The sequence below is a fragment of the Natator depressus genome, chromosome 2 (assembly GCF_965152275.1).
Source record: "Natator depressus isolate rNatDep1 chromosome 2, rNatDep2.hap1, whole genome shotgun sequence".
Lineage (NCBI taxonomy): Eukaryota > Metazoa > Chordata > Testudines > Cheloniidae > Natator > Natator depressus.
In genome coordinates, this window is record NC_134235.1 from 178,159,897 (window position 1) to 178,187,525 (window position 27,629).

General features: G+C 40.6%; 1 protein-coding gene across 5 annotated transcripts in view; it reads left to right on the forward strand.

Moving 5' to 3' along the window:
• PDE1C (phosphodiesterase 1C) overlaps window positions 1–27,629 on the forward strand; it is a 426,361-nt gene that overhangs the window by 181,336 nt on the left and 217,396 nt on the right. The window contains exon 2 of one of the 5 annotated variants that reach the window (XM_074945382.1): window positions 798–824. The exons of the other annotated variants lie outside the window; for them this stretch is intronic. Coding sequence (XP_074801483.1) covers window positions 798–824 — 27 coding nt within the window. The remainder of the gene's footprint in view (window positions 1–797; window positions 825–27,629) is intronic. 5 annotated transcript variants of the gene reach the window in all.

Below are 27,629 nucleotides of genomic sequence, written 5' to 3' on the forward strand. Positions count from 1 at the left end.
TTCTCTTTGTATATCATGGTTTTGTGAATGTCAGTAGTAGACAATAATCCATTAAGTCTCGATGCTACTGTTTGTGAATGTTTTGTTGTTCTACTCTTGTGTGTGAGGATTCTAACAAATGAATTTTCACACAGGAAAGCCTTAACTAAATATTTTCAAATTTTTAAAACTAAATATCCAGAAGTTTAATTAGTCCAATATTGCTCATTGTCTCAAAACATCTGAGTATGGGACGGAGATTGTTGTACCAAATTTGTACTATCCAAAGATAGTAGAGGGTTTACCATTTGGCAACCATGATACAGGGTCCATGCCTTCAATTGAAAATAAAATGTCATTCCATTCCTTGTGTCCATGCATTTTCTGATTTTTATGGTTTTTAGTTTTAAATAATACCTTTTTTGCTTTGTTGTTCTGGGCCTGTCTCACAAAAAGCAGCAATATGAACAGGGATATTCGCACGCGCGTGCACGCACACACATACACACACATGCCGTGCCTGCTCCTGCTTCAACTGAAGTTAATGGCAAAAAACCCAAACCACCATTGACATCAGTGTAAGTGGGACTGGGCCCTTATCACTCATTGAAATTACAGCTGGATAAGATTTGTTTCAGCAGACCAACACTGGGAAGAAAAAGGGTTATTAGATTTGGAGCTTCCCCATTGCAGAGATTACTGTGCCTTAGCTTCTGATACGTGAATGCTTCTGATTTGGCAGTATTGGTTCATTCTTTCTGTGGGGTTTTCAAAGGCCTGACCTCCTTATCTCACTTTTATTTATGTTTTTCCTGCAGGAGAAAATACAAGAAAACATCACAGAGGTAAGAGTAAGTCACAGAAGACTCTGAAGGTGTTTGTAAGTCGACTGTCCCTTAAAGAGGTTGAAGAAAGAATTTACTTTCATGTATTGGTTTTTACTGTATCTGGCGTATTGGTTTTGTTCATCATGGGAATCAATTTCACAGACAGTTGCCCTCTCTGAGGCACAATCCTGTACTTATTCCTCAAAACTCCCATTGGCGTTAGTGGGAGTTTTGTCTGCATAAGGGCTGAATGATTTGGTTGTGAGTCCTAACAAATTTTCTCTCAATTCCTTCGGCAAGATCTGCCAGTTCTTGCTTTTAGCAGTACACATGCAGTAATAAAAAAAAATTGATTTGTTGGCTTTTAGTCTTGCTGATGACATGTGCCTTTGCAGGAGACCAAAGGAAGATTGGGATCCCATTGATAAACAGACCCTAGTACTGCCAAAATATCGAGTTATCTTACAGTGTCCTTGCAGTAGGAAAGCCTAATAGTGGTTGTCTGATTCATTGCTCTCTGGGGAGCATGGCTTTTGTTTGCTTTCAGATGGTGTGATTGGCAGTGGTGACTCTAGCTTGAAGTTTTAGGGTGGGACACTGCAATTTGCCGTAATGCTGCATCAGATTATTGATTGGGGGCTCAATCCTGCAAAGTGCTGTGCATTCCCATTGACTTCGGTGGGAGTTGAGGGTATTTTGCACTGTGAAGGATTTAGCCCTGAAGGTGCTTCTGAATGTGCCCCTCAGTGCTGTGTTGTGGCTATTCCAGTGAGGTCCTACTTCTGCTGCTTTGGAGATCTCTGTATTGGACTGTGCAATTGTACCCTGCACATTGTGGGACACTGGAACAGCTGCTGTATATGAATTTATCATCTGGGAAAGCTATTGTGTTAAGTAAACAGCATTCAATGTTGTAAAGAATTTGAATGAAGGTAAACGTATGTTTCTGACTGGGTAGGTGCCCCAATAGTAGAACCTGCGCTGTTTGTCTGTGTTTAGCTGAACTCTATTTCTCTCATGTTTCACTTGCTGCTGATTTGATCCGCTAGTTAATTATTTCGTAATAGATGTGCTTGTAGTGAGAGGTGTTTGGCTGCTGTGAGATGGTTCAGAGGGGGCAGAAAATAATTTCCTAGAAGCTGAACGATCACTACGTACATATTTTGTATTGCTTGCGTTGACCTGAGTAAACAATCTAATTTGTGTTTTCTATATATGTTACTATGGCAGCGGTGTGAGTGTGTGTGTTCAGGTGGTAGGGTTTTTTGTATGAGGAGGTACTTAAGCTACCATTGTAAGCATCAGAAGAGAGGTAAATTAGAATATAAGCTCATAGAAGTTAGCCCACTATTCATGTATTTATCAACTTAACTGAGAACTGAAATGTGCGAGAGATGTTTATGGCATATCTGGTTGTGTGTTTTTAATCCATATACAGTTACTCTTCCTGCTCACCACTAATGGGGGTTAAGTTTTATGTCTTTTGGGATTTTTGTTCCATTGCTGATTTATCTCTGCATGTGTGATGTGTGTGTAGTTTGTGTCTTGTGGTGGTATCCGTGTCTGTTGGCTGGTGAAATCCACGCTTTCCACAACAGGATATATATGCTTTTTGGCCTTGTGTTATGAGACAATTGGTACTGGCCCCATGGAGGTAAGAGGTCATTGCAGGAGCCTGTGCACAGCAATTACTTAGCCTCTAGTAATGATGATCTTTTTAGCAAGTGATGGATGTCAGCCAGAATACTGTGTACTGCAGCAAATTAGTCGTTGTGCCTGGAAACGAGGCTCTGCTTGCCTGTAAGGCAAAATGGCTGGCTTTGAGCTTCAATCTTGGATTTGCCACCCACTGTGTGACAAAGGTATCACATTGCAAAGGAAATTATATGTATGACCGTCTGAGGTGGAAGCTTAATGTGCTCCAGTACTTCCAGGAAAGGATGCTGTAGGATGGAAATACAATTAGGTACCACTTTGGGCTGTATCTTTTGAATGGGGGTTTCCAAAAATATGGAAATGATTTGATTCCAGTCTTCAGTATTGGTTTCCTTCCTTTATTCATTAATCATGTCTTTTTTCTTTCTTTCTTCCACACAAAAGAATCTATGATTTCAAATGTCACCAAACCCAGAAGGGCGACAGCTGTAATGGTCTTTTGTTTGCTTTTGCATCTAGTTTCATATGCTTATCTATTGGTAGTATTATTGTTAATTATTAATTATTTATATAGTGATGTATAGATCGTTGGCAGCAGTTAAAATATTGGAGGGAAATATCCATGCTCTGAGCACCTTACAGTCTTAAGGACTGATTTATATTGAGGCCAGCTCTATCCTATGAATAGAACAGATAGTCACGTCATGGAGCAAAATATTGGAGTAACAGAGGGTGGCAGCTTTCTGTTTTGCCCAGGGCAGCCGGATCCTTATAACCTGTCTTGGCTGATGTGAGACATTATGGCAGTCTTACAGTGTATGCAAATACATATTCGATTTTATTGTCTTGTATCTTTATATATGATGGATTCAAGTAATATTTGCAACTGTTTGGGAATTTTTGATGAGATGTGTTTTCATCAGAAAATGCTGATTTGCTGAAACCTCTCTCTAGTTTTCTGCAAAAGAAATTCGAAATGTCTCAGTTTCATCCTGATGCTGAATGACACCAAATGCCAAAACTTTGGCATTTTTCACCAAATGGAATTATTTTTTTCCAGGCAGCTCTAATAACATTACAGTATGAAAAATTTTCAAGTGTTATTAAATGGTTGCCCTCAAGACTGAAGCTATTATGCATCTGTTCACCCTAATATATACTGTAATTTGTACACAGACTACTCGGATTTACAATTCGTACAAAGTTTTAGGCACTGTCAATACATTTTTTATTCACTGGCCAAGAATGCTTGAGAAGTTCAATCCAGACAAAAGAAACACATTCTTACAAATGAAGGATTGTAATCATCATGATTTTTATTGTTTTAGATTTTGTGATATATACCTTATGGTTTTATTAGAAAAGCAATGCAAAAGATTCTCCTGCAAGTGAAATTTGCTCAACTACCTTAACGACATTTTCATGTCTCATTCAATGTCATATTTGCCATACAATAAGCAACAGCTTGGATTGGTCTTCTGCACTATTATTTTTTCAAATGTAGATCATCATCTAAAGTACTATCATGGTCTGTCTACCTGTATACTTATATGGCCCTCATCACTATATTATCTGAGTTGTACTAAAATTGTAATAGGGTATGGCAAGTACAGACTCTTGCAATTATTGCAGTTATTGCAAGAGTAACTCAAATGCTTTAAAAACTACTGTAGATTGATATAATTTTCTTCATAAACTTGGCAGTTCCACAGATATCTAAGCAATCCTAAATTCAATAGTCCCCATTTAGTACCTGAACTAGTGAGCTGTGATGCAAATTAGTCATTGCAGGACCAGAGACACAGGTTATTTTAATCAGTATGTAGGCCATCTGTTATCTTCACATCTAGTTAACCTTGCGTTAGTGACGACTATATATATATTTAGATCGTTACCTAAGATATTTTACAGGGTAGATAAACAAATAACTAGCACAGAGGAAGAAACTTTCTAGGACTGTCAGATTCCAAGTTGTTGTCACTTTTCGTATGACAGGACTGTTCTGTTCCATTATTGAGACTGAATTACACTCATATCTCCCAACTGCATGAAGCCTGATCTTGTAAAGTGCTCATTACTTCCTTAGAGCTGCTCTCAATTACTATAGAAGTCTATGGATATTTAGGGCACCCAGCACCTTTCAGGAAGCACTGAGCAGGTATCTGCCTGATTGGATTTATCATCTGTTTAGGTAAAATTCACCCCTATACAGTGAGCCCACCATGAGGGTTGTGCACCACTTAACACCCACTTAAGCTCTGAAAATGAGACTTAAGTGGTGCATAGTCCTTGTATTGGCCCTGTGCATAGGGTACATATTTCTGTAGTTTGGTCTGGCCCATTAGAATATTTGCATTGCTATTTTGATTGTTGCACATTGGCTAATTGTCTAATTTGGCTTTCTGCATGCAGTATTGAGATGCAAATGCCACTCTTCACAGTGAACTCATTCTAAATAACTGAATAGTAGCAAACTCATGAGATTTTATTGATCAGTTTGTTTTTAAAATAGCTGCTAGAAATTCACATGAGGTACAACATAAGACAGAAAATGTTACTAAGCTATATAAAAATGTGGCTGTGATGTGAAAAAAAGCTTTGTAATAAGACCATGCAAAAACATTAAAGAGGTACTATCAACTTGATTAAAAAAAAACCACTTTTGTAAACTTCAGGTTTCTGATAGCGCCCTTTAAGATGTATGACCCGAAAGTTAAAACACACAAACAAAACTCTTAACAAATTTTACAAGGCTTTTTTCCCCCATCCCCCTACTGATGTTTGAGTGGCACTTGATCCTATGCTGCAGGTAGCAATGTCACTCACTGAAATGTGGCCTGGCTGCCCCTCCATCTACGTGCCATTTTTCCTTCCTATTTCCATGAAATTGGGAAAACGTACCTCTTTCAGGCTTGTTTAAATTTAAGTTGGTTGCGGTCATTCATTCATTGGCTTCATGACTTTGGGAGATCATATCACCTACTTTATCTCTCTAATATCCTGGAACTGATACGGCTCCAACTATATTGCCTGAACACTGCCAGTTAATTAATTCTCCATTAATATAAATATTCTATACTTAAATGGCCTCTTACATTAGTAATTAGTTTAGCAAGGTCATTCGATTCCAAGTTGGTACATAAAGCATTTAGCCATTTACATAGCAATGATGTTAGGAGCTTTGCATTTTGTTAACATATTTGCAAGCATGCATTTCACAAGTATGCATTTCACAAAGGTTTGCCATTTTCATATTTAGAAACAAACAAAAGGTTTAAAACATTTCCAGCTACTCATGTTTTTCCTGGAGTTTTAAACACACACGTAGAAAAGAAAAGGGAGTTAGTATAGGCCTACTTTATTCCTAGATTTATTGCTCTGATAACACAACCCTACATTCCTTTCCACAATCAGGTCTCTTCCTAAAATATGAATGTTTTACATGGTTTCTGTTCTTGAGATAAGGATTACATTTGTACCAACTGGTATCTTATACAAAGAGAGATGTTCTGGTTTAGATAAAACACTCTTGTGGTTCTCTCATGACTCAACTGCCTTAGAGTTACAATCTGTTTTGCTATTAAATATTTTGTACAAAGCACAAATTTCAATAACCAATACTTATTTTAAATGTAGCACAAAATAAATTAGTGTAACCCTTCTGCCCAGAGTTGGCAGCAACAACGTCCGGGTTCGGTATCTAGGGGTTCCATTCCAATAACACAATGTAACACCGGCTCGAGCCCCCACCCAGTGACCTGGGACAAATATATACCACCCCCGCTGGGTGCCTCCAAGAGGCAATACTTCCCCTCTCGCAAGCACAGAGTCTGAGTGTAGCAAAAGCCTTTTAATAACAGAGAGAAACAATGTGGCATTATGTTGGGGAAACACCACAAACAGGATTCATAACACAACCCATGAGCAAAAAACCCACCCCAAGCAAATTGGGGCGTGTCCTTTCCCTTTGGTTCTTGAGTCCAGCAACCCAAAATCACCCAAAGTCCCAAAAGTCCAACAACCCAAAAGTCTCTGTCCCTGGTCAGTGCAGCCCCAGAGTTTGAAAGTTTATCTGCAGAGTTTTACCTCCCAACCTGGGTGGAGATGGGGGGGGAGGTTAAGGGGCACCTTACATCGTCCAAAGCCGATTTGCCCCACCTCTCCATGGGGCTCCGCTCCACCAGCCGTCCCACGAATCGCTCCGCTCTGCCAGTCGCCCCCATGAGCCGCTCCAGCCATCCCATGAACTGCTCTGCTCCACCAGCTGCTCTGCCAGCCGTCCCGCAAACTGCTCCGCACTATATCTTCAGGCTCCCCCACTACTTAACACAACACTCAGTGATTTCAGCTCTTAATAAGTTTAGCTCTTTTGTGATTTCAGCTTGTAGTAGGGGAGCCTCAGTGCTGTTGCACCATTGGCCCAAAGTGAATTCAGCTCAGCAGCCTGTAACTTTACTCCTAATGGAATCAAAATTAGTTCTGATATTCCACAGTGGAGAGAGAGAAGGAAGTGCAATTAGCATGTAAGGCCCTCACCCAAGGGGCCCATACCACCAGGTATTAATATCTGTCCCCAGCCTCTCTCCATTCACTGGGTTTTGGAACCCATGACCCTTGCCTAGCGAGTGCAGCTTAGTTGATGGTGAGTCCCTCCATCATAACAAAAGGCCAAATACAGTTCCACTGTCCTTGATTCACATAATCAGGGTAATAACAGTTTGTTCCTGCCCCAATAACAGAGAAACTGGGGCTCCTACAGCAGCCAAAGTGACCATCTAGGCGGGGTGGGTGTGCCTATGCAAATGAGACCAGCCCCTGAAGTTCTTTTCCACAACCCACCATGACTCGCCACCAGATGTCAGGGTAGAGCTCATCCTGACTCTGCTTACACTAGTATAAAGTTAAAGCAAAGTAAAGTTTAAAAATGCAGTTTTTCTGAGTTGGTATAGCACTCTTAGGGTAAGAAACTTGGTTTTATGCTAAGGAGGGGTTGGTTAACTTCCTGACATTTGCTTGTCCTTCGGAGATAGAAGCAGAAGCCTCCTGCAATTTCTTTAACCAGCCTGAACATTTTGCAACACAACTAATTAAATATAAATGGTATTGTTCTATTTCAAGTACCCTGGCTATAACATACTCGTGGTGCATCTTAATATTCAGTAAAGGCACAAACAAGTTTGTAATTACCTAATATTAAAAGATAGAAGTTGAAATAGTTTTACGAATGTCATTTTGCCTCACTGTTGAGGTCTGTCCACCACAAGTACAACAGTCACACTAGCCATATACAAAGTCAAATGTCAAAAAAACCAAACCAACTGAATGTTTTTCTTTCTCTCTAATACTTTTTAGTTATAATCTTCAGGGTTACTCATAATAATAAATCTTTTAGATGGACAAATGATATTCAAGTGGATGGTGTCCTAATGAAGCGTGCAAATATTTAGTTCTTTAAGTGCCTAATTTTGGGTAATTGCTTGTTTATGTGCCTATTGAAGTTTTGGTCTAGTATAATGTTCCTTGAATAAATCCTTTCCCTTAATACTTTTAGGATATGGCATTGTTACCATGTGTACTGTTGTCCTGGGAAGATGTGTGGAGTTAATTCTGATCTTTATTCAAGTGAAGCAATGGAAAAAAATGGAAGTTCTGTACTTAAGGACGTTGATTATTTAAAGGATGGAACAGGCAGTCAGAGTGGCAACTGTTGTCCGTAATATGCTTTAAAAATATCAGCATGGCATGGAATAAGTCTTGGCATCTGGCATTTTGTTTCATTTGACAATATACTTAGTCCGCTATTATTTAGTTCTGACATTTAATTTCTATAGCTTATCTACTGACCTTGCAAAATTATCTTAATTACAAATTTAAAAAAAAATCCTTAATTCCTTAAACTCTGCAAGTAATTAAAATACTGCTCAGCTCAAATTAAGTAATTTTAAAAATATATATTTAATAAGCAGACAAAATTCCAGCAACATATATGATGCATCCATGGTACATTAGAGGATTACAGTTTAATAACTAATAGAAAAAGCATTTATCCTTTTGAGAACCTGATCTTGCAAGGTGCTGGTCATCCTCAACTCCCACTAGCTTCAACAGGAGTTAAGAGCACTCAGTACCTCACAGGATCAGGCTCTAAAACTAACATCTGGCTAGTAAGGCTGCAGATCAGGTTATTCATAGTGGCAGTTCATAGTCCTTTATAATGGCAATGGATAATGAATGGGGCAGGGAAAGAGACTAAGAATGACTCTATAGCCTGGTGGTTAGGACACTCACCTAATACGGGATGTGGGAGACCAAGTTCACGTCCTTGTCCAAGGACTAATTAGTGAGTTAGAAAATGTGGAACAGCTTCAACATGAGAGATTCTCTCTCTCTCTTCAACGCTTAGCCAGACCGTCGGCCGTAGCACTCATTCGCCATTTGATCCGTTCCTGCGCAACTGCAAAGGCTTGACAGTCTGAGAGTCCAACATCAAAACAGACTTGATGAATCCATGTAATAGGGGGTCTGCCTCTGGGCCACCTCCACCCCTCAGTTGGTGGAATTTTGTCCTGGAATTTACAAGCCAGCTGGAGAACAGCGTTCGCTGGGATGTCTTGTGGCATCCTTGCGACATGTCAGAAAAGCATAAGGCACTGCCTGCAGACAATGGCCGCAGTAGTCTGTAGACCCGAGCGACCATAAACATCTGCATTACAGATGAAGTCATTCCACTTTATGCCCAATAGACGACGTTAACATTTTGTGTGGAAAACCTCCAGCTTTGTCCAGTCTGAGTGGCATAGTGTCCATTTTTCGCAGCCGTACAACAGTATGGGAAGGATATAGCTCGAATAAATCCTGAACTTGGTTGTCATACTAAGATGATGTTTATTCCATATCTGTTGTAAATGGCCCATGGCAGATGCTGCAATGCTAATCCGATGGAGAACCTCCATGTGAGAATTGGAGGAACTGGTAAGCAAGGGCGGCAGATTTGTATAATTTTTGGTGGTGCCCAGAACAGGTCCAAGTCCCGTCCCCCTACTCCTCCACCTGCCTTGTAAGCTGATATATATTTTTTAAAACAATGTAAAAATGGACTGGAAACAGTAAGCGTTTAACAGTTTCCCTATATTGCACAATATCACTATCGTAAGAAACATTGTTTTTAACTAAGAATATCAACTTTATTAATACTCTTTTGAATACAGAAGAAGCCAAGCACTCTTGGATCAATAACTCTCAAAAGCAAAAGTTCTAATTCGCTATTGTACTCCAACCACTTAAATCCTGATAGCTAAGATTGATGAAAATTCCTTTTCTTATCTTTTAGATTTGCTGCATTTTTCTTTTGTATAACGTCAGTTTGCAAGCAGGGTGTCGAACTCAGGCCATCACTTGCTGAATTACCCTTTTGTTCTTTTTCTCTAGGTAACTTTATTAAGAATTTATCCATTGTTTATTATTATTACACAAAATTCATTTGGTGGTGCCGAGGGGTTTGGAGTGTGGGAGGGGGCTCAGGGTAGGGCAGAAGATTGGGATGTGGGGGTGAGGGCTGCGGGGTGGGGCCGGGGATGAGGGGTTCACGGTGCAGGAGGAGGCTGGGACAGAGGGTTGGGGGGCGATGAGGGCTCTGGCTGGGAGTGAGGGCTCTGGGGTGGGGCTGGAGATGAGGAGTTTGGGGTGTAGGAGAGGCTTGGGCAGAGGGTTGGAGTGTGGGGGTGTGGGCTCTGGGGTGGGGCCAGGGCTGAGGGGTAAGATATTCCTTTCCTCTCCCAGGCTGGAGAGCAGGCAGAACTGGATTATTGACATGGCTGTGCAGAGCATTACTACTGGGGATGTACACTGATTTAATTGGATTTGTTGTTTTAACTATTATACAAATATTTCAGCCTAGTAACCAAGATGAAAGGAATCTAAAAGGGTAAATCTTCATTAATGTGCACAGGGAGGGAAATGCAAAACTCTATTATTGGGGACATGGCCAGCCTGAAAGCCATATATTGTAAACAAGTATTTCTTTACCTATTTATGACTCTCAGTCTGCACATTGCTTATCTTGGACAATGAAAATCAATTAATATGCTTACAAGTTCTCAGTGTTGTAATGTTTGGGTTGCGAACACTTGATGGAAATTTGTCCTTGCTGTAAAACCAGTGTTTTCAATGGAATTTAAATTTCAATTTAAAAGAATAAAGGGGAACATTTTTCTGTGGGTCTTAAGGGTCTGTTTTTATAAAACTAATTTTTTAGATAAAGTGAAGTTGTCACCTTGCTTAGGGCTTGTCCACATTGGGGTTTCACACTGAGATAAACTGTGCCGGCACAAGTCATGATTAACTGGGCATGGATTGTCTACACTAAGGGCTTGCACAAATGCAGCTATGTTGGTGTAAAATAACCCAGTGCAGACAAGGCCTACAAGTCAGACAGTCTAGCACCCACAGAAATGTACCCCTAAGAACCACTTATAAAGAATAAAGGAAAGAAATGCCAATCCCTAAGCAAAGAATGGGGCTGGGGATGAGAGGTTCACGGTGCAGGAAGGGGCTCAGGGCTGGGGCAGAATCAAATGCAGCCTTAAGATCAACATATGCTACGTGCAAGGGCTTCCTGAACTCGCAATGTATCTCCGACAACATGCGAAGGGCCAAAATGGCATCTAATGTGGATCTGTTCCTTGTAAAGCCTGACTGTTGGGGAAACTCTTCTGATGTAGCAAAGGCTCCAGGTGTGCCAGCAAAACATGTGCAAATACCTTCCCTGGAACGGAGAGCAAGGTGATCGGCCTGTAGCTCTTACATTCACTGCACGGTCCCTTGCCCTTATAGAGTGAGATCACAATACTGTCCTTCCAGGCAGTTGGCAGGGTTCCAGTTCTCCACACCCGATGAAAAATGGCCAGAAGTGATTGTGTTACAGGATCAATATCACATTTTAGCAGCTCTGAGGGGATGCCTTCAACACCGGCTGCACGTCTGTTTTTCAGTTTAGAGATGGCACATTTCACTTCATCCAATGTTGGTGCATCAGTACAAATGTCTGGATCTGGAACCGCAGTGACTGCCAGATCATCCCGCTCTGAACAAGCGGCAGCTGGAGGCTGGTTCATGGCACTGTGATAATGTTCCACCCAGCGTGAGAGAATGTCATCATCCAATTTACATGGATGGCTTTGGCTGTCGTTCAGGATGCCATTTGTAGTGACTACCTCTTGACTGCTGAGGTTGCGAATGGTGCGGAATGCTGGCTTCAAGTCACCCCTGGCTAAGCCGACTTCAACATCATCCGCCATTTGGTTATAATATGCCTCGTGATTGCAGAGTGCTAGGGTGTTAAATTTTCGCTTCAGTTGATTACGAGTGCACTTATCACCACACTGGTGGACTGCAGCCTTCAATTTAATTATCTGGAAAGCATCCTATGATATCCATGGACAGTGTGCTGGATGCCTATAGCCAATCATCTGTTCAGCAGATTGGTTGAGGGTAGAAGTTAACAGGGACCAGGCAAACTCCACGTCGCTTGGCAGATTAGCTAGAGCCGAGACTCTATATTTTGTATTGACGTCAATACAAAACCTGTTGGCTAAACCTGGCACACGGAGTGCATCGATGTCAAACTTCTTCATCATCTCAGAAGGCTTACCTGCCTGTTGGCACATCAACACCATACAGGTGACCACTAGACGGTGATCTGTGTTCGCCGCACATTCTATACCACGATATGAGCGACGTGAGAGATTCCCAGACCAGAATACCCCATGCCCGAGGCTACTCTCCTCCAATGTGTAACACCCAAGTTCAAATCCCTTCTCCTTATCAGACAGAGAGTGGAACTGAACCCAGGCTTCCCATAACCCCGATGAGTTCTTGAACTACTGAGCTAAAGGTTATATAAGGGAGCTGCTTCTCTCCCTCCCGCCATGTTTTGTGAATCTAGTCCTTCTTTGCCTGCATCAAATGTCTGAAATCTAAATGAAAAATTGCAAGTTAGGTCGGAACAAAACATTTTGTTTCAACATTACTGAAACGTTTTGACTTTTTGGTTTGGTCAAAACTCTGGCAAACTCATCATGACTTTGCAAATCGTTTTAGGTCAACCAAAAACTGCATTTACAGTGAATAAACAGCTGAAAAAATTTCACCTAGCTCTAATGTAAAGTAATCTGAAAAATCGGGTTCTAGGTGCCACAATTTGGGCATCCAAAATTAGTGAGCACTTCTGATTGTAAACACTCTGTGCCTCAGTTCCCTATGTGTAAACCTGGGATAATACCACCACCTCATCTCACACAGGTGTTGTTAAGTTAATGATTTTGAAGCACTCAAATACGATAGTGATGAGTGCCATAGAAACACCTGTGAAAAAACTAATAATTCTGTCTTCAGAGCAAAGTTGGAATATTGGGCAGTAAATAAGTCCTGAGGCCACACACACTGAGGACTGATGAGGAAATAAAATATTGAATAGCTCCAGCTTTAGTGAGTGCCATCCATCCTATGTACTGAATGAGGCAGGGTCCTGTTGAAAACATATAGTGATAATGTAATTAAAGACTGTCTCATAAGTTACAATGCATATGCACAAAGAGGCTGAATTAAGGTTGCACAGGCAACTTCAATTATAGCATTTTCTACCGTTTGAGTTTGCAACCACAATAAGTGTCTTTTAATGTAGGTTTTTGTAGCGTAGTAAGATAGCAGAGGCATTGAATAGTTCTGAACTGAGGAATTGTCTATCTAAGCTCTAGGTAAACAAAACTAAATTAAATTTGTCCTTCAGTTCTCTGAGGGGAAATTCTGGTGTACATTGCCTAGCTTAAGTTACTTGCCTGAGTTCTGGAGAATTTCACAGGGGGAAGGGTAGGGGAAATTTATTACTCAGGAAGAGCCATACTGTTAGGCCAAAGCATCTTCCACTGCCCTAAAACACCATAATCTATAACATGTCTGGGAGGTGGGGTGAGGTGGGGGTGGGAATGATTGAAGAAAATGCAGAGCTTCAGATGTTCTACCCTCCAGTCTTCATAGTTGCTGGTGCTGGGGGTGCTGCTGCATCCCCTAGCTTGAAGTGGTTTCCATTATATACAGCAGGGGCGGGCAAACTTTTTTTGGCCTGAGGGCTGCATCGGGTTTCGGAAATTGTATGGAGGGCCGGTTAGGGGAGGCTGTGCCTCCCCAAACAGCCAGGCGTGGGCCAGCCCCCGCCCCACTTCTCGCCCCTGATGGCCCCTCCTGGGACTCCTGCCCCATCCAACCGCCCCTCCCCCCGCTCCCTGTCCTCTGACTGCCCCTGGAACACCCACCCCTGACTGCCCCCCGCCGCCCCATCCAACCCCTCCTCTCATTCCTGACGGCCCCCCCTGGGACCCCTGCCCCATCCAACCACCCCTTCTTCCTGACCGGCCCCTGATTGCCCCGCCACCCCATCCAAACCCCCCTCTCCTTCTTGACTGCCCCCCTGTTCCCCTCCCTCTGATCGCCCTGACCCTTATCCACACCCCCGTCCCCTGACCACCACTCCGAACTTTCCTGCCCTCTATCCAGCCCCCCCACTCCCTGCCCCCTTACCGCACTGCCTGGAGCACCGGTGGATGGCGGCACTAGAGCCGCACCGCCCGGCTGGAGCCAGCTATGCCACCGCGCAGCACAGAGCACCGGGTCAGGCTGGGCTCTGCAGCTGCACTGCCCCAGGAGCTCGCAGCCCCGCCGCCCAGAGCATTGCGCTGGCGGCGCAGTGAGCTGAGGCTGCAAGGGAGGGAGAACAGCAGGGGAGGGGCCGGGGCTAGCCTCCCCGGCCAGGAGCTCAGGGGCGGGGCAGGAGGGTCCCGCGGGCCGGATGTGCCCCACGGGCCATAGTTTGCCCACCTCTGATATACAGGTTTACAGTTTGGTTCAATGGCTCTCAGCACCCATTCTATATACAAATTGTTCCAGCACCTCTGCCAGCCCCTTTATTAATACCTGCATACCAAGGAGTGTCTGTGAAGTTGGGCTCTACACAGGCTGTGTGCACCATATGCACAGTGCCTGGAATCCTGCCCTACCTTCCCCTGCTAAGGTGGTGCAATCATTCCTGGATAAAATCACTGCTGGTAAAGTCCAGCTGTTAGTAATCAGCAACTGCTGTCTTCAAAAAAAGAATGCAAACTTGAGAAATTAAAATAATCTCTTCAGAGCAATGGGACCTGCACTCTGAATGTGGGGCAAATGGAGAAAGACAGTAGTCTTTTAGAATACTCTGAAAGCCAAAGCAACTACCCAAATGTGATTAAACAGTAACCAGCTACCCTCACTCTTACCTTTATTGCTATTTTCCCCTTTAAAACCCCCCTATCATTTTAATTTCTACATATCATTTTGTTCTGCCTGGTGTTATACAGTTCTGAGTACTCGTGAATCAGTAAAATACAAGATCCTAAGACTTAAAAAGTATTACAAAATGTTGAATGATCATAAGTATTGTCCAATGTCACTTAAAAATATTTTTCTGTGATTGTGGGGAACTTTATTCTAACAATGAGATATATTACACACAAATGAACTTCAGTAGCTTCCTCAGACTTATATAAAATTAGCATAAATCAGCTCTGACTCTGTGGTGATGAGCATCAGTATAAAGCCTTACGATAGATAGTTGTAAAATGGAACAAAGCAGTATTGAACTTTTTCCATGCTCACGTTTAGGTGAAGTTCACCTTTGTGTAGAGGGCCACAGAGGTGCTGGAACATTTTTTATAGCGGAGGTGCTGAAAGTGGAAAGCATATATTTGGTTGTTGTTACTACTTCAAAATGGGATGCTACTGCACTCCCAGCATCCATAGTTCCGGCACCTCTGGAGGGCCAGGGAAAACCTATGTACCATTTCAGTGGAACTTACAAGGTGAAATATCCTTTGTGTTTGTCATCCACCCAGGACAGAATTTCACCCTGTGTGTTTAGAAACATGGCAACACCAATTAGATGCTTAAATTTCAAAGCTTCTATACTGCAGTTTCAAAAGTTTGGGTCAAATTCTGGCCAGCACCTGGAAACAGGTGTAATAACCTCCTCCCCAAATGGGTGCATTTTATGTGGCAGAATCATAGAAGCTGGAAAAGAGAAAGTTCATAAGAAGTTATTTCTGCAGTATGTCCCAGACTCACAGAACTTGATTCTCCTCTGGCTGGTGTGAAATGAAAATCAGGCCTAAGCTTTTGTGATTTGTATAATAATACATATGGATAAAAATATTGTATTCAGTATTTAATTATTAAACTGTTCTTGTGATAGGAGAACTTCAGAAATCAATTAGAGGGTCAGTAAAATATACTTCTAGACGTATGGATGATTCTCTAAAACTCTTGAGTCTGTCAAGTTGGGCTGGAGAAATCTGATAAGGGGGGAATAAGCAGTCTCATGAGACTCCCAGTACAGTCTGCTTCTGTCTTCATTGTTGAATTGTTGTCTAGAGGTCTGGAAAGAGGCAACTGGAGAGTTGATTTTCACCACTTATATACAATGGTGACTGACACTCTATAAATAGCTGAGTTAGATTAGATGAAGAATAGCCTTTGTTTGTGGTATTTTGGCTCTTCTGCTTCTGCCAGCTGGAGCCAGGAAATGTGGAAGTGTGAAAATGGAAAGCAATGGGGAGAAAAGTAAACTGAACCTTATCATACCTTGAAATAGATTTAGAGTGGCTTCTTTTTGAGTTTTGGGATGAGTTCCGGTTGGCATTCATTTGATTTGACTGGTTTGCCCTATTCTTGGATTGTGCAGTTTTCGTCCTTTACACGTGTTGAACATATCTCTACCTTAGGTAGAATGCATATGAAGTGTTCCACTCTAATTGTAGCTGTTTTCAGATCCTTTATTATAGAATGTATTGAGCACTGGATTATTAGGAGTGTGTATGTGTGCGTGTGTGTGTGTGAGAGAGAATCTCTCTCAGTATTTAATGTATACATAATTTCTATGAGATGAATAATGGAAACCTAATAAAGAGATCAGTTAAAAATGTTCTAAACTTTCTATTATGACCCCATGATTCTTCAGAGGTAATTTTCCTGTTATACAATTCTCAGAAATAGTTTTGTTAGATACAAAGCCAGCAAAATCTATTTGATAAAAATGAGGTAAAATTTGTTGATGATCACAATTTCTAGAAAAAAAAATGCCAAGAACTGAGCAGATGCAGACACTAACCTACCCCTTGTCACTCTGTAGAGATGTGTCCTCTTGGTCACGTACAAGGTACATTAGTAGGTTGGTGTGGAGTAAGCGTCCACACTGGGTACCTGTGTTCTGTGGTGAAATAGATGGTTCAGTCTCTGGCGCTGGATGATAACTGCTTGGGACCACAGTTCAACAGCCTTATTTCTTATGGCACATGGTACAAATATTAGCAGAGGTAGAGGCTTGGAATAGATCATTTTGCTTCTAAGGCTTACTTTTCTTTATAGTGTATTTTCTTTATATACTGGCACTGTTTGTAGTGTGTGTGCACTGGTCTTGGAAACACAGTGCTGTTCAGAAAATCAATAAAAACAATAACATTTTAGTGACATTATTTCTTTCTCCATTTATACCTCCAAAATCCCCCCTCACTCAAGCATTGTTTCCTACTCCCTTCATACCAGCAGGTCCCTCTTCCCCCCCACCCCCCTTTGCTTCCTGTCTTGCAGGGTGAATCTCAACTGGCCTTTCTTTATTTTACGCCACAAGGAAGACAAACTCTAGTCTTTACTCCCTGAGCCCTCCTCTCCTCCACCCCCCTGCCCAGTCTGCTGAAAGAAAAAAGGCAGCAAAAATAAATGGGAAACTATAGGATCTGGGATCTCAATCAGTAAACTCACTGCTTTTATGTCATGTCACCATGCATTGTTTTTTGAGCATCCTGCTGTCTATGGGGAATAAAATGAAGAAGAAAGACAACAAAAAATAACTTGAGATGGATTTACAGAATGATAAATTAGATCTGATTCTTAAGCCAATAATCACATGAGCTCTGGACCAACTTCTGGTTCTTACAGCACTGTGTAGTTAGTCCATTGACCTTACAGTTTAGCATTTGTAATGTATGAGCTGTACTAGGCAAGTTCTAGACAAGTTTCAAAGCACTAGGTAATTACAAAAAATTGGTCATTTAAGTTATCCTAAAATGCAGCAATTCTGTGACTAATTCAAAACCCCAGTGTCTTTGTTTTGTCTCAAATTTTATTTGAATTGGTAATGAGTTGTTTTAATCCCTCTCTAGTTCAGCGGTAAAGCTGAAGGACAGAATTCTTTTGGGGGAGGGGGAGAGAGAGAAAGGGAAAACAAGTTAGTATTTGACATTCATGGAGCTAATGGGTCAATGAACTTTCACTTATGGAAGCTTCTCTGTGAATGGAGAAAATAAATGTAACCCTGCTTCCTAGCTTTCAAAATGTGTCTCACTTTCAAGTTGAGTCCCTCTAGCATGTGCTGGAGAGGGCTCTCAAGTGACCCTTGGGATTATTAAAATGTTCCCACCAAATGGAAAGGAAGTGTGGGGTGATTTCCCTGTCTCTGGTTGAGCTCACTCCCTCTTGGGGCAAATTATCCCTCAAGGCACATACAAATATTTGTGACAAGCACATTTTACACTTTTGAGACAAGGTAGATTGGAGCAAATGGCTGGTTTTTGTTAAACAACGTCCTGGAGATGTGAAGAAACTCTCTCCTTTCCCCCACTTCATAGAAGGTGTTCTTCATCCTCTCTCATTTCAGTTTATGTAGACTGAACTCAGTGTTTGTAGTAGCAAAATTCATGGTGTAATGGCTATGAACAAAGTAAAAACCTTTCCTGTAAAGTACATTTTATTTGCCCTGTAGGGCTGCACTTTTCCTCAGTTATAATTAGGATATGGCACTTTACTTTAGATGGGAAGACAAATGAACAGATTCACCACTCCTTCATGCCTTCTATCTGTGAGCATCACACTCTCTGGGGCACAGAACTCTCGCATGTTAAGGAGGAAATACTGCAGCACTCAATTCGCTGATATGGAGAGCATGTGAAGAAGAACGGTACTAGTAACTTTTTTGACAGGTTGGCATCATAGTGCTAACTTTTAAAATGGAAAATAAACTTTAAGAAACCAAGGGGATTGGGCTTTATATGTGCATGCATTGGTTAAAAAAGCTGCCCATGAATATATTTCATGTGCGTTATCCACTTTGTTTCTAGACCATAAATTCATTAAAATTATGCAGTGAATTGCAGCATGAAGAAGATTAAGGTGTAATTTGCTATATTTTATGGCGGGTGCCTCCCCTCTTCCTAATCCCATTCATCTACTAGTAAATCAGAAGAGATAGGATCCTCATTATGGAATATCATATCATACATACTTGGCCAGTTTTTGAATTGATGTTTTATTCCTGGGGCTATTGTAGTCCAACTGATTTACCTGTCTGTTGTGTAGAAGAATGTTTTCTTCTCTGTTTCTGTACAGTTTAAATGTCAGATTTTCAGGTAGGTGTGTGCAGTTGCTCGCATGTACCTGCCTGCATGTGCCTGACTTTGCAATTACCCTGTGTAAATATTTGAACTGTGTGTGTGTGTGTGTGTGTGTGTGTGTGTGTGTGTGTGTGTTATAGTTCAGTTACTTGCCCACACACACAGCTAGTAAAATGTGTCTAACTGCCCAGGTGTATGCACAAATACTTGATTATTTGCACTCGCAAGTTAGGCAACTGTACATGTTTGTCCACATTATGTGCATCTAATTTAGAAAATCTGGTAGTTAACTTGCTAAAATTTGGCATGATATTTTATAAAGATCTCTTCTGTGTTTTGAATCAAGACTTTGGAAAAACCAAAGTAGATATTACTCCTAATGACTTGGCCTTGGTTTGTCACGACAGCATGTGTGAACAGGACTTTGGGGGTTTTAGGCAGCTCTACTAAATATCGATGTCCAGCCTGAATGAATTTTTTCAATATAGCTACTAGCTGCTTACCTTAATACTGATTCATGGTGTATAATCCCAGACTCACTCTCATCTGGATACAACACTAGCTTCACAGAGAGGAAAGACTAATTGGTTGAACATAATTAAAGTGGTATAGATAAATCAAGATCTCTTTCTGAAGTGATTAGCTCTAACGTGCACAAGTATTTTATCTCTAGGCCCCTGTGCATGCAGTCAGATTTACTGGTGCATGTAATTAAGGTTCATTGCTTTGGAAAACTCATTGACTAATATTTACATAAATGTCTTTTCAACATGCTTCTAATTACTTCCTTGATTAGTATGTGATAAGTAATAAAGAATTCCACTCTTAAGTTAGCTTCATCTTGTTCATTATCGAGAGCAGTGCACTGTGCAGTACAAGTAATTCTCTGTGGAAGATGCATATTCCGTAAGACAAAGAATTCTTCTAAGCTTGTTGTCCATTAGCTCATCTCACTGCTTTTCAAAGTCTAGAATTGTATTAGCAAAGGTTGGATAAAAGCAGTTTTTGGTTAGGACTGTAAGGTTGCCAGTTGGAAATCTTCATTGCAGATGGCACCTGACCTTGCTGTCTTTTTCTCAAAAAGATGTACATAAACGTCTGTTGTGAGAGTATTCCATACTAAGAATCCTCTTGTACGAATTTCTTTGCTGGTTAAAGGACAGTTTTAAATTCTGGACTTTCTCCAATTCTGATCAAATCAGATAACACCCTAACTGAGCTACACACTGTTCACATATATCATCCCTGTCCATTTCTCACTTCTCAATATTTCAACAAATTCCGACAGCACTTTTTAATCTGATTGTTGATTGGGGATCTGCCTACTTTTGTGACTAATGAGGCGGTGGCTGAAATATTTGTTATCATATAGCAGATTTCAGAATCCTACCCCAGATCAATTGTGAGACAGAGTAATTAGTATCCGATGTTGTTTGGTGCCCTGTGTGAAATGAGTTGGTGGCATCAATTCAGTTTGGAGTAGTTAAGGACCTATATCATGAAGCCACTACACTGATGCCTGTGCTGGGCTCTCCACTGAAGGGTTAAGGTACAGGGAAGATTAAGGCATACTAGTGGTGTAGGGCATTGTTACACTGCTGCTAAGTGTGCTTTATTGGCTCTGTAAATAAATAGATGACTTTGGTCTTCAAAGAAGTCAGTCCTACAACTCTTACCTGCACTAAATTTGCTTAGGAAAGAAATCTAAGTCTATTTTCAAAATATATCATACATTCTTGGAAAAGCAATCAACTTGCTGTTACTTTTCCTTCATTCCTTCATAGTGACTAAGCAGCTGATATGTTTGTACTTCTTACAAATTGGAATTATGTGATTCCTCCCTAAATCTGAGTGTGAAAGTCACAGACTATTGGACAATTAATACTGAAAGAAAATGTGTTGCATGTGTCTGTGAAAGTGAGGAAGGGAAAGAAGGAAGGGTTGGATAGCACCAGCTAAAGCAGGGGTGACCAACCTGAGCCTGAGAAGGAACCAGAATTTACCAATGTTCATTGCCAAAGAGCCACAGTAATACGTCAGCAGCCCCCCATCAGCTCCCTTCCCCCCGGCTTCCAGCGCCTCCTGCCCACTGGCAGCCTATCAGTGCCTTCCCCTCTGTCCCCACACCTCCTGATCAGCTGTTTTGTGGCATGCAGGAGGCTCTGCCGGGGAGGAGCGAGGGCATGGCAGGCTCAGGGGAGGGGGTGGAAGAGGTGGAGTGGGGGCAGGACCTGTGGCAGAGCCAGGGGTTGACCAGTGAGCACCCTCGGGCACATTGGAAAGTTGGCGCCTCTAGCTCCAGCCATGGAGTTGGTGCCTATACAAGGAGCCGCATATTAACTTCTGAAGAGCCGCATGTGGCTCCGGAGCCTCAGGTTGGCCACTCTGAGCTAAAGGGAAGGGGCTTATAGGGTCTTTTGGTTTTTAATTTCATTAGTTCAAATCCAGGCCAGGTTGTAGAGAAGGATGCTTAGTGATTTGTATGAAATGAGTTTAGTGACTTAAGCGCTTTTCCCTGTGGACAGATGTTCATATCACAAATGTTAGCACAGTTGGCCCTAAATTATCATCTTATGCCCTGTCTGGACTAGAAAAAATGGGTTTAAAATGTTACCTAGCTTGTTTTAACTAACATATTTTAAAATTCTCATGTAGACAGCGCGAGGGGGAACCTAGGATTCACCTTGACCAGCTGTCATGTTAAAAACAGCTTGCTCTGTCTGCACTAGGGTTTTATAACATGTTTATTAAAATGTGTTAGCTAATGTGCTTTAAAAAAAAACAAAAACAAAAAAACCCCCACACCATTTGTCTATTTCGATATACTGTCAAAGAGCAGTCGCAGATACTTCCAAGACAGGGTCGTGGGAGGTAGTTTCCCCAAGTCAAGATGACTTTCGTGAGATGGTGTGAGGAAACTTGTTCCACAAGCATTAAATTCTCACCAGAAGAATACATGTGAAAAGTAGTTTAACAGCTTAATTAAGCAAGGAGTGATCCACTATTAAAGGCTGCCAGAGCAGTTCACAAAGCCTTCTGCTTACGTCACAGACAAGACTAACACCACACAAATGGTTAACTGTGCTGAACTGAATGAAGCACTTAGGATACAGTAGCTATTTCTTTTTATAGACTCATCTTGACATGGAAATTGATGCATGATTCCTCACATGTCAAGATGGCAAGCGTCTGTGAAAACCACTGAAAGTTTACTTTATTAGAAATCTTCTCATTACATTTCTTTACAACAGTTAGTAGCACTCGCTATCTATAATAAAGTGAAAACACCTTGAATTGCTTCTAGTCCTCCATTTGGTGCAATACTCTCTTGCTTTGTACTGTCAGTTGCCAAACCCTAGTGAACTGTCCCTTGCAGACAATTTGGGTATACAAGTGAATACACAGCCTGCTTTGAAAGGTGGCCGTATCCCTATGAATACTCAGAAGCACCTCGTTGTTGAAAATTATACTTTATGTGGAGGAATAAGATTGTGCAGAGAGTATATTCTATGTAGTAATTTTTCTTCAGTGAACAAATTTCTGTTGCATGTGACTGCAGCACCTCGTTCTGTCATTTAGTAATAATAGCAGTGTTATTTGTTGAAGTACAGAGAGATAAAGCAATTGCATTGTGGTGAATTAGCTTGAGTTGTCACTTAGTGTTGCCATTCCTGTGACAATACCTCAGCATCTGTTTATTGCCTGTAACTTATCAGCGCACCAGAAGCCTTTCTGTTTAAAAGCTGAGGTTTGAAGCTTTGGCAGTGCTGTAGAATGGCTCCAGTAATGTTTTTAATACTTGCTTTTAGAGTCTAGAAATAAATTGTCATATGCTGTGGATTTGCTCATGTTCTCGTCAAAATCCACGGAGAGTTTTGCCGGGGACTTCAGTAGAAGCAGGATTTGGCCCCCTTACAAATTACGCTGTAATAAAACAACCTATCAAACTGGGTAGATTATCAGTTAAACCAACAACTATTTAGGTCTTCAAAGGATCCAAGAGGCTTGTTAACTTGAATCTAGAGTGTCCTAAATGGAAATAGTTACTTGCTTTGTAACTGCATGCATTTTTTAAATGGGTGTCCTGTAGAATGTCATTGATAATTAATAGTAAAAGTCACTGACCATGTCGAGATGGAGTAATAACAGCTTTGTCTGAAACAGACATCTGCCAAGTAAATATTATTTTTTTGGAAAATTGACCCTGCGTATAAATGTAAAAAGCCATGTTTTCCCCATCTGTTTCATTTGATTCATACAGTACATTACAATCCTCTTAGCTGTTAGTTTTGTGTTAACTAGCAAGAAGGTGACTCAGCTTCAGAAATAATGTAAAATTCTCAGTTGCTCATCAGTTTTGGTATTAATTCAGTGAGTGAAGGAATTATCATTTGAACATAAGGTTTACAATTTACTAAATGTGGAGGACATAATTTTTTCAATAAATATTTCCAGTATTGTTATAATTTTTTTTCTCATTTTAAATCTCTTCCAAAATGAATTAAACTAACTTTGATAAAGGCACTCTTATTCCTTTAATAAGACTGTCCACACACAGAGAATTATTCTGGAATAGTTATTCCGGAATAATTTATGCACAGACAAAAGCCCTTAGTTTGTGTCAGAACATTTCATTATAGACTATCTAGGGTTTATTTTGATAGTTTATTTAAATGTTGGTTGTTTCCAAATACTTGGCCAAACTTTAAAGGGCCTCCTTTACTCACCTGCAGTATTTGTGAGTGCATCTGGTGGCATGTGAAAACCCAAGATGTGCACATAGAAATAGATGTTAGTGCATGAATATGGATGAATGTATCTAACTTTGCTTAACCACGTTTGCATGTTCAGACAAATGTACACACAAATATTGCTGTCTTGGTTAAACTAGCTGTTGAAAAAATTGGCCCACTGTATCTATCGACTGTTTTGAAGTAAGCCTGAATTTGGCAGTGCATGTCTGTCATATGGTTCAAGAGTTCTTTTTCAAATGTTCTCTTCATTTTGTTCTGGAAAATATTAAACATACATAGATAAAAAGCAAAAAACAAAATAAACAAAACACAACTGAATCTCTAAAGATCTATTATGATGTGCATACCACAAGCTATTAATAATCAGTCATGCTTGGTTGCCTGTTTGCTATTCTCCCATCCCTCTTTATTACTCTGCTTTATGATTTTTATATTCCAAACTGATAGATATTGTGGGGGCAGGGGGATTTATTCTTCTGCCCAAAAGCGGAGATCTAGGCTTTGGATCTCACCCATTGAACTAAATCCTTAAGACCCTGCTTAGACTTTACTCTTTCGTTTTTCAGACTTGACCCATTATATCTCTTGCTGCATTTGCTCCCTGCTTTAATTTATTTAGCTGTGGCAACAGATTGTTCTTGTGGCGTTACAGAAATGAACAGATTTTGAAACACTTGCCTATAGACATGCAGTACTCCCCAACATCTGCCTTATGTACTGATATACTGAATATGAAGGAGCTGACCGGTTAATAGAACATATCATGTAGCACCTCTTCCAAATGATGGCAAATCCAGGAGGGAGCACACTGGCTGACCAGTTTTGATTGACATTGGAGTACTGCTTCTGGAAGTATAGCTTATGGGGTGATACAACACTTCCTCTAGTGACTGGAGTGTACTTCCCTTTGAGACAGCATATGCTTATCTCTATTCCTCTTTTGCAAATGGTACTGCTGTCCCTTTGTTATTTGTAAGACGTCTGTGGCTACTTATGACTTTCACAGTTGTCAGTGTGCTGCATCCTATGGCCATTCAGAACACCCCAGAGGCAGCTGGGACAGGTGAGAATCCCCTGTTTCAGAATCTCCTAACATTTGAGCTAAAGGAGCATCTTTTTTCTCTGCTTGTACCATAGGGTCTCGTTGAAAAACTGCCAACTCTCTTGAACTATTTTTCCCCTTAGACTTTTTTCCCATGGGATCTTACCTACCAACTCCCTGAGTTTGCTAAAGTTTACCTTCTTGAAATCTATTATCTTTATTGTGCTGTTGTCCTCCTACCATTCCTTAAAATCATGAACTTTTATCTTTTCATTATCACTTTCATCCACGCTGCCTTCCACTTTCCAATTCTCAACCAGTTCCTCCCTATTTGTCAAAATCAAATCTAGAACAACCATTGTCATGTCATGGCAAACCCTTATTGATGACTTCTATCCAGTTTGTCATGTGTCCGTGCAAAGGATATGTTGCTGTGGAGACTTGCCAGGGTGCTGCTTGGTGCTGATACCAATAAAATTGATGGGAATAAGCCTTTCTGAACTGGCATTTGACATGTCATGAAGATGCGGGTTACCCATAGATTAAAAGGTCTGTTAGTTGATGTTTTATCTTTTGCCTATTTTTGTATGTGGACACCCTGTTTCTTGCCACTGTTCCTGAAAGTATAACATTTGAGTGGACAGTGGTGGCCAGAAAATCAAACAGGATAGAAAATAATATTGAAAAAAATCATCATGCCATTGTGTAAATTGATGGTGTATCCTGACCTTAAATATTGTATTCATTTATGGTTACCCCATCTGAAAAAAAAAATGTAGTGGAAACAGAAGGGGTCTTGAGAGTGGTGATGCAAATGAATAGAAACATGGAGAGGCTTCCATGTGAGCAGAGGTTGAAAAGGTTAGGACTGGTTTATTTAGAGGTGAGACAAACAAGAGGGGACATATTAGAGGTAAAGAAAATAACAAATGATATAAAGAAAGCTCCTATATGCCCTTCTTCATAATTCAGCAACAAAGGGACACCTGATGAGTTAGCTAATTAAATTTGATAAATAGAAATGTGTTTATACGCTGTACAATGATTGCCAAAAGGTGTAATTCTAGGTAAGGAGTTTAATAGGATTCAGAAGAGGTTTAGCTATTCCTGTTAATGAGAACATCCACCTTCAAGTTAGATATGAAAAATTATTTAAAAGGGATACACACCTTTATATTTCAGGCCACAAGTCAAACACTCCTTAATAAGAGCTAGAAAGATACTTCCGCTATGAACAAGATTTTCTATTGCAAGGTATTCTATTGCACCTCTCAAGGTCATTGTCAGGGGGCAAGATACCAGACTAAGCGGACCACTGGCACTTGGTTCCTCTTAAATCTGAGAAGTGGGGTGAGACAGCCAGGTTTTTGGACTAGCGAATAAGAGTTAGCAAGATTGTAATGTATTAATGTTAACATTATATTAAAGTATCTAGAATTGTAAGAGTTCCATCCTGGGGATCATTAAAGCATTTTGTATAAATAATTGGAGACCGCATTAAGATTCCTGATAATTTTTTCAGAGTAGATGCCATAAAAAAAAAGCTATCTCTTTTAACCTGAAAAGAGATTTTGTATGTCTTCTTTTAACCTGCAAGATGATTAAAGAAAATTAACTCCTTTTCAATAAGTGTACAATCTTCCTTTGACATTCAGATGGGAGCTTTATTCAGGTTAGCATTTCATAAAGAGCTTGTGTATGAATTTCAAAATGAAAGATCAGAAATAAATTTCCACAGACTCATTACATTTTTTTCCTTTTTTTATTGCAACAAGGCAAAGAGGCAATAAAAGTTGGAAGTTGTTGACAGCATGTTGAAAATTACAAGTGAACCCTCATGAGTTGAATTTTGCCCTGGTGCCTCCAAACTCCTTTTTTCATTATAATGTCTATTTAAAAAAGAAATATCTGGCTGCAAGAGCTGAATGTGTTGTGTACTTTGTTAACTAATACTGTGTAGCAAATGCTTGAAATATAGAGAGAGAGCAGAAAGGGAAAGAAGAAAAGGTTTCAGGCAAGATGAAGAGAGAAAATGAATGTGTTCTGTTGCTCAATTTATTACTTTTTGATGGACAGTGAGAGTTTCTGGAAGCTTTAGGATGAATTGCCCAGATTTGGGTTGATAGAACTCCATTATAAAATGTTCTGAACAGTCAAAGCTATTCACTCTTCATAGAAAATGACTGGAGTAGTCATTTGTTACCTTTTTAGTTCACTTATCTTGGAGTCAGACTCTGCTCCTCTTTCTCAGGCTGAGCTTTACTCCTCAAGAAGTCCCATTTAAATCTTTGGGACTTCCCATAGAATAAAGTATTCAGCTTCAGCAAGGATGGCAGAACCTGACCCGTAATCTTTCCTTATTAAAACACAGAGTGATGCCCATTAGGGATTTCCAACGGTTTTTCTGGTTTTCATTTCATTTTGATCTTGCTGTTCCCATCCTGACTGTAGTTGATGCTGCATGTTGATGCCAAACGTTATATAATTTAGCAAAGAGCTGTTCAGTCAATTTTAGAAGCAAAGTGCCATTGGATGCAGATATGCAGATCCATCTAACTTCAGTGAGAGGCCTCTGAATATAGTTGAAGGAAGAATTTTGCCTAGTAAAATATGGTTTTGGAGTTCTAGACTGTTCCCCAGTTAATTTCCTGCTTTGGGATTTAATTAAATGAGCAGGAGTTACCTGAGAAATAATCCAAAAGAAAAGGAGAGAGATGATCACTAAACTGGAAGTCAAGTCATCAAGTGATGTTTTTGTTCTTCTCCCACAGTGCTTAGTGAGAGCACCATTAGTAACTGATATATGCAGTAGAAAATGATAATTTGAAGAAAATACTCTCATTTGGCATGCAAATAGTTACTGGATAAAGCAGTAGGGGTTGGGGAGTTGCTGATTAATCTC